Source organism: Tinamus guttatus, unplaced genomic scaffold, assembly GCF_059628265.1.
Source record: "Tinamus guttatus ecotype Peru unplaced genomic scaffold, ASM5962826v1 Tinamus_guttatus_pri_ptg000592l, whole genome shotgun sequence".
NCBI lineage: Eukaryota > Metazoa > Chordata > Aves > Tinamiformes > Tinamidae > Tinamus > Tinamus guttatus.
In genome coordinates this window covers 982,535-997,684 of record NW_028289126.1, presented here as the reverse complement: position 1 = coordinate 997,684, position 15,150 = coordinate 982,535, and the positions used below count along the sequence as shown (strand labels likewise).

General features: G+C 48.4%; 1 protein-coding gene across 1 annotated transcript in view; it reads left to right on the top strand.

Moving 5' to 3' along the window:
- The window catches only part of PLCL1 (phospholipase C like 1 (inactive)), a 109,989-nt gene extending 105,868 nt beyond the window's left edge, over positions 1-4,121 (top strand). Inside the window, 1 exon segment of the mRNA XM_088534727.1 lies at positions 3,290-4,121. Coding sequence (XP_088390853.1) covers positions 3,290-3,472 — 183 coding nt within the window. The 3' untranslated portion in view covers positions 3,473-4,121.
- The last annotated feature ends 11,029 nt before the right edge of the window (positions 4,122-15,150 follow it).

Below are 15,150 nucleotides of genomic sequence, written 5' to 3'. Positions count from 1 at the left end.
ACCGTGAGGGTTATTTCTGGGAAAACACAGGGGTGGAAATAGTAATTAGTAATACACATACATATACCAATATATTTATGGAAAAAAATATATATGCACCATCTATTAAAAAGTGTAGTGGACCCTGTCACAAAATGGTCCCGCTTACCTAAATCGCCTCTTCCTGTCATTTCTCCTCAGGGTTTGGGTTGTTGGATATAATCAGCTGTGGACTTGACTCAGAAGTTCTGGTTTGATTTTGCAAAAATTCGAAATATAAAACAACATACAGAGTTCTTCCCATCTGTGACCACTGCCAGTGTATGTCTAGAATTATTCTTATCCTTCTTAAAGACTTCCTGGAATGTCACTGAAAGGGAGCAATATTTAAAGCCATGTCAAATGTTTCCTGTGTTCTAAGTACTATTAGCCAAGGTAAAGGCTTAGCTTATAATCTTACCCTTTCTTGACAGTCTGTTTTATTTGTACAGTATTATGCAGAAGTTACATGGTTAGTAATAGTCAGGTATCTGGAATCTAACATTAAATGTTCCCTAATTCTTAATTAAGATATATCCCTTGATCAGTTTTTGAAGTGCATCACTTGTGTAATCTCTTGGCTCAGTTTAGTGTCCTGCCAGATGCTGGGTTTGATCTTTTTCAGTAGTGTTCGTTTTCAGGAGGGCTGGCGACACCCGTAGCAGAAGGAAGGCGGATGCGGAACGGGCCGGTGCAGCTGGCGCGGGTCTGAAGGAGAGGTGCTTGGTGTGTCAGAGCAAGGGCCCTGTGCTCTGCGCGCCCGTTTGCACCACGGTGCTGTGTGGAGGCTGCTTTGGTGGAATAATACTTCTGAAATTTACTCCAGATCTATCCAGTATTCAGTTTGCTTAGGCGTTGACACAATTTTGGTGACATTTTTCTAAAGTGGCTTACGTTCACAGCCAGTTTTTCAAAGCAAACAGATGGCTTTTCAAACAGAGCATGCCCACAGATATTTTTTATGGTGTCTCTAGAATTATGACAGTTCTGTCACTGGGGGTTGGTTTGTCATTAGTTTTCTTGTGACAGATGATTCAAAGTCATTTTTGCTCCTTCAGCTTGGTCAAATGAACCAGCTGTTTAAAAATTTTTAAAAAAATAGAAAGAAGCTAAGACATAGATTAATTGATCTGCACATGAATGAAATTACGCTCTGTTTTGATAAGCCCATTTCCATTTTTAGCAACACTGTGAGATATGAATGCCTCCAGACTCCTGGAAGGATGCTGAGGAAGTGCGGTTGTGCTCTTGGAAGCAGAAGACGCATCACGCGTTGCTGCAGACTGAACCTGCTCCTCTAATCTGTTTGACTTGCCTCGTTATTTAAATGTGAAATTAGAATATGCATGAGGCAGTGAGCTGATGGCTCAGTACTGCCACCCTGGGTGTGAAGTACCATGGCTTCCTGGGTGCTTGTCTTGGCAGGGCAGACTTAGCCTTTCATCCTCCAGTGAAGGGTGTCGAATCCCAAGCAGTTTTCCTTAAATGAGTCTCATGGAGAGACCTCAACCAAAGACTCGGTTTATGGGCCTCCCTTGAGAGATTCCCGTGCTTCACACGCACCCAAGAAGAAGAAACAAGGAAGGCAACATAGACTCAGCTGAGGCTCTTCTCGTGTCTGCCACGGAGCAGTATCCATGCTGTGCTGCTCCTGCATGGCAGGGAATACCCCCCTTCCATGCACGGCTCAGGAGCAGGATGTGGTTCCACACAATGAGTCTAAACGAAGGCAAACCGGGCCAAGCCAAGGGGAAACTGAGTGCTTCTGGGTACTCGGCTTTCATCCTCATGGTCAGCAGCCCTGTGTCACCTCTATTGCAATATCTCTCCCAGGTTTTGGGCTTTGGCATTCCTGGTGCTCGAGGAACACCTATCTTGAGTTACTTGTTGGGCTAAGGGGACTTTTCCGTTCTTGAGCATGATTACCTAGTGCCGATTTGTGCCTCAGAAGTCACAGGTATGATGCGTGAGTACACTGATCTTTGTCTGCTGGCTGATGCAGCCTTCGATGTCTCCAGTCCCGTGCAGGCGAGACAAAAATAAACAGTCCAGCGTGCTGAAAAATCTGCCCCTTTCCTGGTAACGTGGCTGTGTCGTTAATGATGCTGCTTTTCCACCTTGTCAGCTGTGCTGCGGTACGCCGTCCCTGCCGCTCCGGTACCCGCACACGGGATTGCCGAGCGGAGACGGAGCTCTTGGACCCAGCCTGTTGCCTTTAACCATAAACTCAACCTTTGTCCTGAAAGCAAAATCAGAGCTATGTGAAAAATGTGCTGCATAAAATTTATTCTTGTTTTGTTTTCCTAAGCCATGTCTGCTCACTGGATTCCAAGCTATTTGTCTGTGTATTCCCATAACTGTCATGCTGTTGAGATACAAATCTCTTCGAAAGTGCTTCATACCAAATTGCACAGCTCCACGCTGACTCCCAGCGCTTTTTGTTATTCCAGCATTAGCTCGCATTCCTCGCATCTGTGGTGATTTACATTGTTCAGCAGGGACAAACTCATGTCATCGGGAGATGATGCAGTCGCATTTGCGGGCGCGGATGCTGCCTCTGGCTGCCGCTGTTCCCCGCGTGGTGTTTACCAGCGCCGAGGGATTTGCAAGCTCCCATTGTTTCTTCAGTGAAAATATTGTTTGCAGGGACTCAAATGCTGCTGTGCGCTAAATCTGGTGCCAGGCACTGGCAAAAAGGGAGTTGTGGTCATCGATGTGGGATAAATCCTTCCTCTTGTTCTGGGGGAATGGCAGAGCCAAGAGACGCTCCCGTTTCTGGAAGGTGCCGTGCTGCCTCTGCCAATGTGGCTGGTTTGCTCTGTGAAGGGCAGGAGAGCCCGTGATCCATCAGCCTTCCCGTGTGCCGAGGGTCTCGCCGTAACATCTGGGACCTCCTCCGAGACTTTGTAGAGCACCGGTGCTAGGGGGAGGTCGAGGCAGCTGCATGGATGCTCATGTGGCATTTTCAGTCGGCGTAGGTGTTCCTTCTGCATTCGTGTATAAACAGCTGTGTGCAGTGCTGTACTCGAAGCAGTGCTTAGGTGACACAAGGGGAAGAGCAGCTCAAGTTCTTAGCGTCGCTGAATTTTAATAATGAGAAACATCTCTGTCTTTTATTTTCTTGTCACAGAGTCTTCTGTCTTTATGGAATATTGATCTTGCGAACGCTATAAATATTCCTTTTTGCATTTCTGAATATTTTGTAAGTAGTTTTCCTGCTAGTTACAGATGGGGCTAGTTACAACCCCTAACTCTCTGCTCCTGTTCCCAGGGACAAGGGGACCTCCTGAAGAACGCCAAGAACGAGGCTCTGGAGAACATGAGGCAGATCCAGCTGGCGTGCTCGTCGTGCGGCCTCAGCCGAGCCGGGGGCGCGCACGCGGATGCCAAGGCCAAGCGCGGCCTGGAGGCCATACAGGAGAAGGACACAGGAGACGAGAACGGGAGGCTGTGAGAGAAGGAAGAGCTGCCACGTTTGTCAGAGATTTCAGTAACTCTAAACTATTTTTTTAAAGCATTTAAAAATTCACACAGGAATGCCCTCTGCAGGGTGTTGATAGTATTAAAGTTCTCACAATGTCAGTATTTTAATGCAGTTAATTTATCTAAGTTCAACCCTCTGATAGTGAGATTTCTAACGAAGCCAAGCCGTCTGAATGCGAGTGCGTTTGTGTACGCACATGCAAACCCTGTAGACACCCTTTTGTGCATTACATTAGCCACTTGCTAATTTATTCTTTGGCCATCTTTGAGGAGACCCGTTTCTTCTGAAGATCAAAACAAATAGAGAGTACTTGTACCAGTTTTGTGCTTTTTTATTATTCTTTAGCTTTTATCATTTAACCTGTAGATTACATTACTGTTACGCCGTTTTAAACAAACACAATCCAACCAAAATGTCACCAGTGGCTCTTTTTGTGAGGGCAAAACCAGTGTATGGAAGCTGCAGATGCTGAACATGATTTTTAATGAACAATTAAAACTGAGATACTAAGTGGTCAGAATTTTTGGATAGATTGTGATTAGATTTCAGATATACATTTCACTGAATTTTAGCAATCTCCACTTTGGAATACATCCAGATAATCTGTATGAGAATTAGCTACTTTATTTCATTCCAGAAAATCATTGCTACATTTTAGATCTGCAGGACAGCTACCGTCTTTGCTGATACGCGTTTACCTTGTGTCGTGACGAGCATAGCTAGTCAGCCCCTTTGTAAGGGTGAGAGCTGTGAATACTCCTCAGTGGCCGTCGCCCCAGAAGGTGACCTGCAGCGCCCGGCGGGACAGGTATTTTTGAGGGAAGGTTCTATGGATTTCACAAGCTGTGGGCTTTGGAAGGCGGCTGAGAGGTCGGATCTTGCTTTCGTTGCATGGATTCATGATCCTTTTGGAGGGGCAGAGTCATCAGGGTCTGGTTGCCTCTGCTTTCAGCAGTGAACTGCGCTGGGCTAGAAACTCAGCAAGGCTGCCGAACTGCTAAAGATGTAGTGCAGAGAAATAGCCTGGCAAAAAACCCACAAAACAGGGTACCATCATTTTTGTTCATCAGTTATAAATGTTTTGACACACATCAAATGTTTAGGGCAATTTCAAGAATTGGATGCCTTTTTTTTGTGCTGCTGTAGAAAGGAGACCAAGAATGTCTCAAAGCAAGATGTCCTTGACCATCGCAGTGTGGCTCACAATGCTCATTTCAATCTGAAGTACTGTGTTCACGTGTAGTGTTTGTGTTACTTTTAACAGGACTAAGTGTTTTATGTTTATAAAAAGACTATATTTATTTAAAGCATTGCTTTTATTTTGAAAAGCTACTTTTTAAATTAATTTGATTAACAAATATGCTAATTTTCTGAACTTAACAAAAAGTAATTGCTGAAAGTTTGACCATTGAAGAATCTTATATAGCTACTGTGTTATTTTTGACTTCTTAATAACACTATTATGTTCATGTTGCACATTACTGAGAGAGTAAAGCTATGAAACAACTTTGACCCTTGTTTTCAAAGTGATTTAACCCAGATTTAACCAGTGAGACTCGGGCAAAAGTGTGTTAGAGCTTGGATAAGTTGCTTGCAAGAAGGTCCCGCTCTAAAAGGAACTGTATTATTGAAAAGGTCAGATGCCTTAAATGTTATTTCAGTAAACTTGCCATACTTGTTCAGATCCAGTCTTGTTTCTCTCTGTGTGTATTTGTTCTTTGTCGAGGTAGGGGAGCGGTGTCCTTCACGTTTCACACGATGTTATGAGGGTGCACGGTCGCACTTGGTCCTCGAGGTTACCTTTATTTCATCGTGGGGTGAGTTTACATGAAAACAGTGCTTAGAGTGGATGAGGAGGAGAATTGTGCCTCTCGTGGTTCCATTTAAACATACAAATGGCTGGAGTTTTCTCACTTTAAAAGGCTCTCCTTGCGTCTGCACAGAAGCTGCTGGCCTGAGCGCCTTTCAGCTTTTCTCCCTTCTCTGATGCTTCAAACGAAAGGGCAGATCTTCCTGGAGAGAAGGACTTCCCGCGTGTGCCCCGGCTGCGTGCAGCTGCCGCCCCGTGCCCTGCACGCCTGTGCGGAGCGAGGCCGTGGCCAGGCGTCCTGTCCCGTGCGGGCACGCGCCCTTCGTGCCGTGCTTGGTACCACGCCGTGTGCTGTGCCATGGCCACGGTGCATCTATCTCTGTGCAGACACGCAGGGAGCAGAAATCCGTGTGCCTGTGGGAGAACCCGGCGCAGCCAGAGCAGCTTCCAGCCGCTTTCCTGCGCCGAGAGGGGACCTGCGACCTGTGTGCGCCCCCGCTTCGCCCATTCCCCTTTCGGAGTCGCTGGGGCGGTTGCGGAAGCAGCAGTCAGTGCAATAAAATAAAACGAATCATTTCTCCCTTCCGAGACGCGTGCGAGGAGGCGCGCGGCCTCACGCCGGCGAGGATGCCGTGCATGCGTCTAACCCCACCAAATGGCACCTCGGCTCGGGGTGGCGGAGGGGCAGCTGTCCCCAGCGTGTCTGGGTGCTGCAGACGTCCCAGACAGGACGAGGCCGAGCCCCCGGCAGTGCCCTCGCGCGAGGGACCTCTGCCTGTATAGGCACCTGGTCCCAGGGGAGGAGAGGGGAGGCAAAGGCTGTGCTCGTGCATCCTAAATACACAAAGGGATTTGGCTATGAGGCATGGGAAACATAGCTGAACTAGCCTAGCTGTCTGCAGAGGTAACTATCCTTAAATCAGTAGGGATATTTTTTTTTACCAGATTTCATATACTGGCTTGACCAGGGTGGCTGACCTCTTCCTCCTCGCTCTCCTAAACTCAGCATGAATTAAAGCACCATGTTGTTCTTTTGGTCTGTTTCCTTCTTCCATATCATTTTTCATTAATTTTATTCCCTGTTTTTAAAGGGATATTGCAGCCTCCCATTGTGAACACATATGAGAGTTTTGCATGTTCCTCCTTCTGAGATTCATCTTCCAAAATAGATTTTTATCAGATAATTGCATGCACAGCGAGAGCTTTCCTGTATAATCCATCTCTTCCGTCTGTCTTTGCAAAATGAAACATTAGGTCATAGCCTCCTTGGACTCCTTCCCATTCCTGTAGCAATAGACAACGGTGTCGCCCAGGGGACTAACTCATGAAGGTTTATGAAGGAGAAAGATTAAAGGGTCAAAGGAGCAATCTCTTCTCACCTCCCCTCTGCTTGCTGCAGGGCTGAGTGTGGTGGTCCCATCTCTTGTTGCTGCGGGAGCAGATGATGCTCAGTGAATCTGAGATACTCTCCTTGTAAAGTGAGGTGCTTAGTAGGAGAAAGGAGATGGGAAAACATCTGGTCCTAGTGTTCCTGGGAAGCAAGGAAGATTTAATGGTTTCAGGCAGAGGGTTTCGCTCCAGAAATACTATTTTGAGTCTCTTGGGATACATGGGAAGTGGACATGACGGGCAGGAATGGTATTTTAGGAACAGTTATTTAAGGAATGATTTTGGTTTTTGTCTTACATTCATCTGTAGCTGTTTATAGTTTTCTGTTGGGGAGCAGTCTGCCTTAGCAAGGTGGGTGTCTGAGTGCCAGGGAAAAAAGGCCTGTTAGATGCGTGCTAGGGAAATTGGGGAGCTTAAGTGTGGTTTTAGCCAGGGTAAGCACAGGGAAAAAAAAAAAAAACAAAATCCCTGTGAGCCTTCCCTATGGCTCCCTTGAAGCCCAATCCTCTCAGGCAGGTCAGTGTGAGAACATTTTGCTACTTACCATTAGCACCAGGATGAGAAGGAAAAAAAAGTTTAAAAAGGTGCCTGGGAGAGATCATTGCTGTTTTGTGACTCGCTGGTGAAATTGTTCTTTAAACTCCAAATGCAGGAGAAAATCCTGCCTGTGACCTCATTCACCAGATCCGTCGGACACGGTGGGCTTGGCTCGTCATGGTTTATGAGTCCAGGCTGCTGGTGGACAGAGGCACCCACCTCTCCGTGTGCGGTTTCACTTGCAAGCTGAGCAAATGTGAAGTGAACTCCCAGCAATATCCTGTGCTGGAGCATCAGCACAATTCACACTCGCTTTATTCAAGAAAAGGCCTATTAAAAGTATTGCTGGCAAAAAAAAAAAAAAAAAAAAAAGGAAGGAAGGAAGAATGGGGGCTGTTTCCAAGCCCCGAAGCACACGAACACCATTTGAAAATAATCTGGCACCTTCCTTTGGGTTGCTCTTGTGTGGGTTTGGGCTGAGTGTCTGGCATTTGCTTTCCACAGCACTTCCAATGAGCCAGGTCTCTGAAAAAAAAGGGTTTCCTTTTTAAATTAACGTTGAGGGAACCAGGTGAGTTTAGTAACTGAGACTGTGAGCGTTCCCCCCAGGAATGTGAGGCGAAAGCTATTGTACCAGCCCTTTCTGTGGAAGATGTATTACAACATGAGCGTGCTCGTGATCAAACAGGTCATAATTTTTTGCACTCATTAATTACTTGAAGCAGTTCATGAGCAATAAATTGAGTTGTATTTTCAGAAAATATCCATGGACTAAAGCCAGGAAAATCTGCAGCAATCACAGTCTTCAGGCAATTCCTGACCAGAATGAAGAGGTCTCTCTGACAGGTGTGAGCTGTGAACAGTTCTCTCCACGGTACCAGGAGGAGGATGAATGATTACAGCCGCAGTTTGAATTATTGGTGTTACCGGAGGTATTTCCCCTGCTGAATTATGCATTATATGCTGAATTACAAATTATATCATTGATATTTCTGCTTGCAGTGATGTATCAGGTATTTTTGTAAGATGAAATTGATGATCGTTTTTGAACTAGAAGTATTAGTCCTCAAAGTCAACTTGGTTGAATGCCTGTAGTTCATTCTCAGTCTCTGGACTGAATTTAAACAAGAAGTTGGGGTTTGGAAGCGATTGCATATTGCAGGTGAAGCGTTAGTTTCAGGTGGCAGCTGAAAATGCAGCTAAATAAGATATTTGTTATATAGGATGGAGATAAGATTGCAAGTAGACAAAGACCAGTGTTAATTTAGCTTGTTTGGATGCACATATGTGCCAGCAGAATGAAGGAATATAGATGGTTTATCTGTATGCTCCCTCAGAGAGGTTCTCATGGACCAGCTACACATAATCCAGTTAGAAACTAGACACAAATTATGGTTCAGAGAGCAGGAGCTGCTGTGATTGCTTATGATGCGGAGGGATGGAGAAGGGGATCAGCAGCAAAGAGCAGCGGGGAGTTCTGCAGCTTCCTGAGTATGGCACTGCCACGAGAAACCCAGGGGAGGAGAGCAGCACTGCTGGGCCCTGCTGAGCAAAGCACATGGCCAAAGTGCCTGTCGCTGCTGCGTTTCATAGCCAGGGTTCTCCAAACGTGAAAGTAATGGCAAAATATTGAAGATTATATGAATACACGAAGACAGTTTCTTGCTCGTTTGGATGTGCTGACCTGTTCAGCTCAGCGTTCAGGGCCCCGGGCCCCGCTTGGCGGCTGCTGGCTTTGCAGTGCCCTCCCAGGGCAAAGGCCTTCCAGAGCCCGTGCCCTCAGCTGGCCTCTCTCCTCCTGGCACTGAGGGAAATCTGCTTTACAGGCTCCTTTTCTTGGCTTGCCTCAGTCTTCTCTTGGTTTTATGGGTTCTAAGCAGCGAGAAGGAAGTGTTCCGCGCAGCGGAAGATTTCTCCTTCCACACGAGAAGCCCCAAACCGAAGCCGTGCTGGGAATTTGCAGAACATGGCAGCAGTCGGCTGCAGCCTTCGTGCGCAGGCCGCTTTTGGGCCCTCCGTTGGTCGGGCCGGGGCCGCGCCGCCTACGGGCACTCGCAGCTCCCGCCTGTCACGGCAAATCCGGGTTTCTCCTTTCCTGAGCTGGGAAAGCCGCGTGGCGCAAGGGCTGCTGTGGCCCATGGGGGCTGCGCCCGCCGCGTCGGGCCCTGCCGGCGCCCGCACGCCCACGCTGTGGGGCAGAGCCCGGCCCAGGCCAGCCCCATGGCGGCTCCCAGGGGCAATCAGGGGCAGGGCTGTGACGCGGAACAAATCTGCAAGGAAAGGGAGAGAAAACTTGCTCATGGGTTGCTGCTCCCCTGTGTCTTTACAGCAGAGGAGGTCTGCCAGGTTTCTGCTCCTCCGCAAGATCCAGGTGCAACCCTTGGTGCCCTCACGGTGCCCGAGATGACAGAGTAGATGCATCCTTAGAGTTGTTCCTTTGTTCCTCTTATTTGAAGCAATTTTAATAGCAGATCTGTCTGCTCTTCAGGAGGTCCCAGAAATACTGAAGAGAAAGCGCGGAAGGGATTACTGCCCAGGGTAAGTGCAGATCTCCAAGCTGGCTCTGCTGTGCTGCGTGCCCGCATCAGGCCTCTCCAGTGACTTCCACTTAGCGGCATCATCGTGCGAGGATGCTGACTCACGGGCGTTTTGCAAAGCGATGCAAGCACGACAAGCCAGACTAATCCCGGGATTGGCTGTGAATGTCAGTTATTGTTTCTGTTGCTTCCATCCTGATGGAAACGCAGGGTGATTTCAGTAAATTCCTTCTCCCGAAGGCATCAGTCCGCACTGAATTTGGTCCCTGGCTTTCGAAGCGCTGTGGCCTGCTGCTGCCTGGCCAGGGCTGCGGGAGGGACTGCAGAGCCGGCTCTGCCCTGGGCACGGCTGGTTGTCGCGCCCGTGGGCCATGACCATCTCACCAAACCCAATGTGCCCTCTTGTGCAGCAGCTGGAAGGTTTCCATAAGCGGGTCTGGATCCCACAAACCCAGCAGGGTTTCCTTGGCCCCAGGAGCTTGGCAAGAAGCTGCCACAGGGCCCGGGCTCCCCGCAAAGGCACCGGGGCGAAGCTGCTGAGACAGGGGGGTGGTGGGTGACCTTGGGGCGTGCTTTGCCTTCACTGCCATTCAGTGCTATTCTGAGTCAGACTTGCAGGGAGCGTTTGCAGCAAACCTACAGTCACGGTTCAGCTGGAGTTCCTTGCTGCAGTCCTTGAGGAGACGTGGTCATGCGGGAACACGGTCCGCATTCTGCCATGCTCTTCTCTTTTATATAAAGGCTGTTGCAAGGGATTTTTTTTTTTAATGCTTAAAGAATGTTATAATTAACATCAAATGAACAAAAATGTCCACAGGAAAAATGTTCGTGCTAGGCAGCAAGTTAAGGGCAGATGAAAGTGTCCAACCTGGAGCCAGATGACAGCATTAATGAAGACAGAACGGCACCAATTTTGATTCTTCTCATTACTTACATGAATAGGATGTGGAAATCAACTAAATAATTTTAGTAACAATGTACATGTGAAAAAGTTTTAGGCTTGGTGAAGAATTCTTATTTATTACTTTTATTTTATACAATGAGGTGTCTAGATCCAAACTATCCCGTGAAAAGAGACAGGTCCTAGCTGTGCAAATACCTAAAGTTTCAGCAGGCAGCTAAATGGTCTTCATAACTATGTGTTTTTAGGCAGTAATTCAGACCCATCTATTTTAGCTGTTGGCTTTAGGGGAAGATTAATTTGCCAGGGCCTACTTCCTTTCATTTCCTGCATTTCCTACTTGTTGTAAAGAGTAGAAACCCTAGAAATGAAGCCACACTGTATATGTCAAAAAGTGACAGTTTGTCCTATGCAGGCCCTCAGGATGCACCTCTTAGGTAAGTTTTTTGCCCTGTTTGACCAAGAAAATCCAGGAAAGAAAATGAGTGGATGGCTGGGGGAAAGATGAAGAAATCTGCAGCTAGCCGCAGCCAGCATGTGGGATTTAATCCCACATAGGGTCTGTGGAGCAGATAATATCCCTTTTTTGGTAAAAATGCTCTGTTAAGAATTGTGATACAAATAACATGAGCCTTTGTGTCCGAGAAAAGCAAAGGGCAACCAGGAAGGGCTCCTCTCAGCTGCACAGACCTCGTCCTCATCCCCTGAGGCATTTGGGCTCAGAAGTAGGCAGAGACCCCTCTATGAGGTGGCCAGTCCTGAGGATTTTCTATGGAAAACACCCAACGTTGCTGTCTGAGGTGCAGCAGCAAACAGCATTTTCTTTTTCTTTTTTCTTTTTCTGCCAGAAGCAAAGCAACTGGGAGGAAGTGTAGACCTGTCGGCTGGCTTTTCTTTTTATAGCACATCATGAACTCTGTATTTCCTCCTCCGCTGCAAACAGCTGCACCTTCTCCTGAGAAAGCAAATTGACTCTGAGTAGGTCAAAGAACCAAAAGTGAGCAGGTGAGGCTCTAGATTACACAGTCTGCTTGGCAAGAGCTGCTTATCTGAGCGACCTGCCTGTCTGCAAGGCAGAAACGCGGAGCGGCTCTAAATCCCCAGGATGGAAGCAGTGGCTGGCTGAGAGCGAAAGCTCCGCAGGGCGAAGCAGAAAGAATGAGCCTGTTTGACTGCCCAGCCTGTTAAAAAGGGACGCTGGACAGAAGATTGCCTCTGACAGCATCCACAACGGCCGGAGAGTCGGACGGGGATTTAGTGCCACTGTCACGTTCAGTGACTCCATGCCGGGCGCAGCAGTGGCTCTGCCTGGCGAGGGCTGGGACGGGCATGGGGACAGGCAAGGCATCGCCCAGCCAGACCACCCTGCCCAAGATGCGGCGGGTTTCGGGGCACACAGCCCTCTGCCCTCACCGCATCATTTAGTGATGGAGTTTTATGTCTTTTCCTTGAGTACAGGCACCTCAAACCCCTGAGGTGCTGCTGAGCAATTGGCGTGTGTCAGACAGCAGAGAAATGTGCCATGAAACCACCTTTTCTTGTAATGCCAGGTCAGGGTGTGCGGAGGAACCTGTGCTGTTTTTCCTGAGGGGCCCCCATGTCCCATTTGGACTCCAGTGATTGGGACTTTCAGAATTCCAGCATTGGTCCTCAATGAACCACAAAGCCTACTGTGAACTGGAGGTTAAACCCCAGCTGTGAAGCCACAGCAAACTTTTATTTAAAGCAGGATAGATGAGAGAGAAATGATAAAGGTTAAAGACAATCAGTCTTTCTTTTGGAAGTAAGTTGTTACGTCACTAATTGAACAGCAATTTTTGAAAGCAGAGTTCAAGCTGGCATAAGATTAGCCAAGATTAGTGAGGCTTTCTGCCTGGTATCCTCAATCATCTAGTGTGTCTTTCAGTTAGTAATCCCTGTTTCAGGTCAATGAATCTTCTTGTAGGAAGGAAAAAAATACAGGTTATACAAGAGAGAGCTGAGGCTTCACTTGTCATGCACAAGGCATTTAAACCTGTCTCCCGCATTTCAAAGGCTTCCGACATTTAATGAGCCTAATGCCCCTCTCAGGAGCAGCGTGTTGGGCAGGGAGCTCCTCAGCAGCTCCTGGGCACCAGGGAGAGCTGTGCAGAGCGGCTGGGGGGACGTTCCAGGTGAGTGTTTCGCAGGAGGCCTCTCCATCACAGCTGCAACCTGGCTGCCTCGGAGAGCCCACGGCGCCTGGCATCCCTTCTGCGTCGGCACCAGCCTCAGGCACAAGCGTGCTTTGTCCCCGTGTTCAAACCCTGATGGCGCTGTGCACGGGGAAAACAAGACCTGTTCAGAAGCTGCAGCTGCGGGCCACGCTGTTGACAAGAAATTGCCGCTATGTCCCTGCTTTGCTGTTCCCTCTTCATACAAATTCACGCTAAAACAGCTCTTCTGGACTGCACAGCATGAGCAGAGGAGGAAGGAAGGGTCTTGTCCATCCCTCCAGGCAGGCCCAATATGCTTCAGAAAGTGATAGGGCTTTCCCCAGATGCGTGTCCCAACGTGCGTCGGGGACACCAGTGACAGGTTGTCACAAAATGTGCAGCGTTTTATCATGCAGTGATATAGTAGAGGTCCATCGAACAGCTCCTTTCTCTATTTTTCTCTATTAATATGATTTCTCTTTTCTTCCTACAGGCTTATCTGCATTACCAAATTCTTGTATTTCTGAAGGTCACGCTGTCAGCTGAGAGTGGTGCAGGTGCTCCTATCCCACAGCAATTACAAGGTAAGGTTTAACCTCAGCGAAAGACATTTACGTTACCATGTCAGGTGTTACATTTGTGAAGGGCTGGGTGGGAGTGTAAGCAGCTCCTGCAATGCAGCCCATGTCATGTAACTGGATCATCTGTATCCCAAGAGAAGTGAACCTGAATTCAGTTTTCCAGTCTGAACTGTGCTAAGCATATGTGGACATATATTCAGCTAAAATGCTCTAGATTCAAAAGTTAATTAAGAGAAATCTAATTAAGATTGAATTAGTTATGAATGTGAGTATCCCCAACAGAATCTGATGCAGTTTGCCTTAAATTCAGACCCTTAGTTAATGCAGATTGTATTTCTTTTTTGACAAGCCTCGAGCTGGAGAAGTACCTGTAGGTGCTGGCTGTTAAAGCAGCCTCTCCTCAGGCAGTAAGGGGTGAGAACAGGGCAGCTGTCCAAAAGAGGCTCGAAGGTAAAGGGCCCTGCTGTGCAAGGGCAGCTCTTACCATTATTATCCCTCATCCTTCAGCTGAGGCACGTGGCAGTTATCTTTTTCACAGCTCATCCTGGGGCATAGATGATGCCGATCTCCCACCTGTAAATTAGTTGGTGCACTGATAAATTGAAAGGCAACGCGAGCTGTGGCTCTCTCCATGGAGAGGAGTTCACAGAGACCCTCTTCTACTCTCTCAAGTCTTTAGGACCTTTGGGTGACTCCTGACTAATGGTGAGAGTGGGGAGATGAATAGGCTCATTTTTGGTACAGGACTCCTGGAGGCCTGTACAAAATGCAGTAGTTTTCCATTTTTGGAGGGATTCAATTCTTATGGTGGAGCTGTGTGGGAAACCAAGAGTGAATTTTTCATTTTGTTTTCCAGACTGTACAGAATACGTCTTCCTGGATGAAGGAAACCTGCGTACATGGCACTGCTTTGAGTCAAAGCTGCCTTTTCATGATGCAAAGGGGAAGCAGCAGTGATGCAGTTTTGGCATACTTCTCCTGTTGGTTTTCGAAATTCATGTCTTGCGTTGTTTCAGTTGGCTTTCAATGATTATCATTTATTCACTCACACTTGGAATCTGTATCTAAGCTTAGTATTCCTCTGGGACTTGAGTTAAATGAGTATTTCACTCCTTACATTATTTCCATACCACAACCCTGCTAGCACCGCCGTCTTAAAGCCCTTGGTGCCGTTCTTTCAGTGTCACCCATTTTGGGGGGTGTCTGTTCGAGGACGGCGGGGGAGTTTTGCCGGAGAGCGGAGCGGGGCTGGGCAGGCCGGGAGCTGCCGCGGGAGGCTGCGGAGCCGCCCCGGTGCCCTGGAGGCCTCGCGCTTCTCTCCCCTCTCGGCTTTTCCTTGTGGCAGCGGTTTTCTCACCGTGCAGCGTTTCCTGGCTCTGCTGCCTGGCCTTGCTCCTCCCTTTCCCCCGCCCTGCTCCGTGGGTGCTGCAGCTCCCTGAGAGCTGCCACAGAGATGGCGTTGTGCTCCGCTCTGGCCCTCTTTCCCCCGGCCACCGGTGCTGCTGCTCCTCGGCAGCTCGGCTGTGCCATCCCGCGCACACTGGCCACGGCGGCGCCTGCCCTCGTGCTGGGGCCGCTGCCTTGCTCTCGTGCTGCCCCTCTGCGCCCCATGAGCTGCACGGATCCCTCCGGAGCAGGGCAGGAGCAGGCCCTGGCGCCAGGCCTCTGCCATGCGCAGTTCCCAGCATATGCTTCCAGAAGTCTGGCCTACATCCTTTC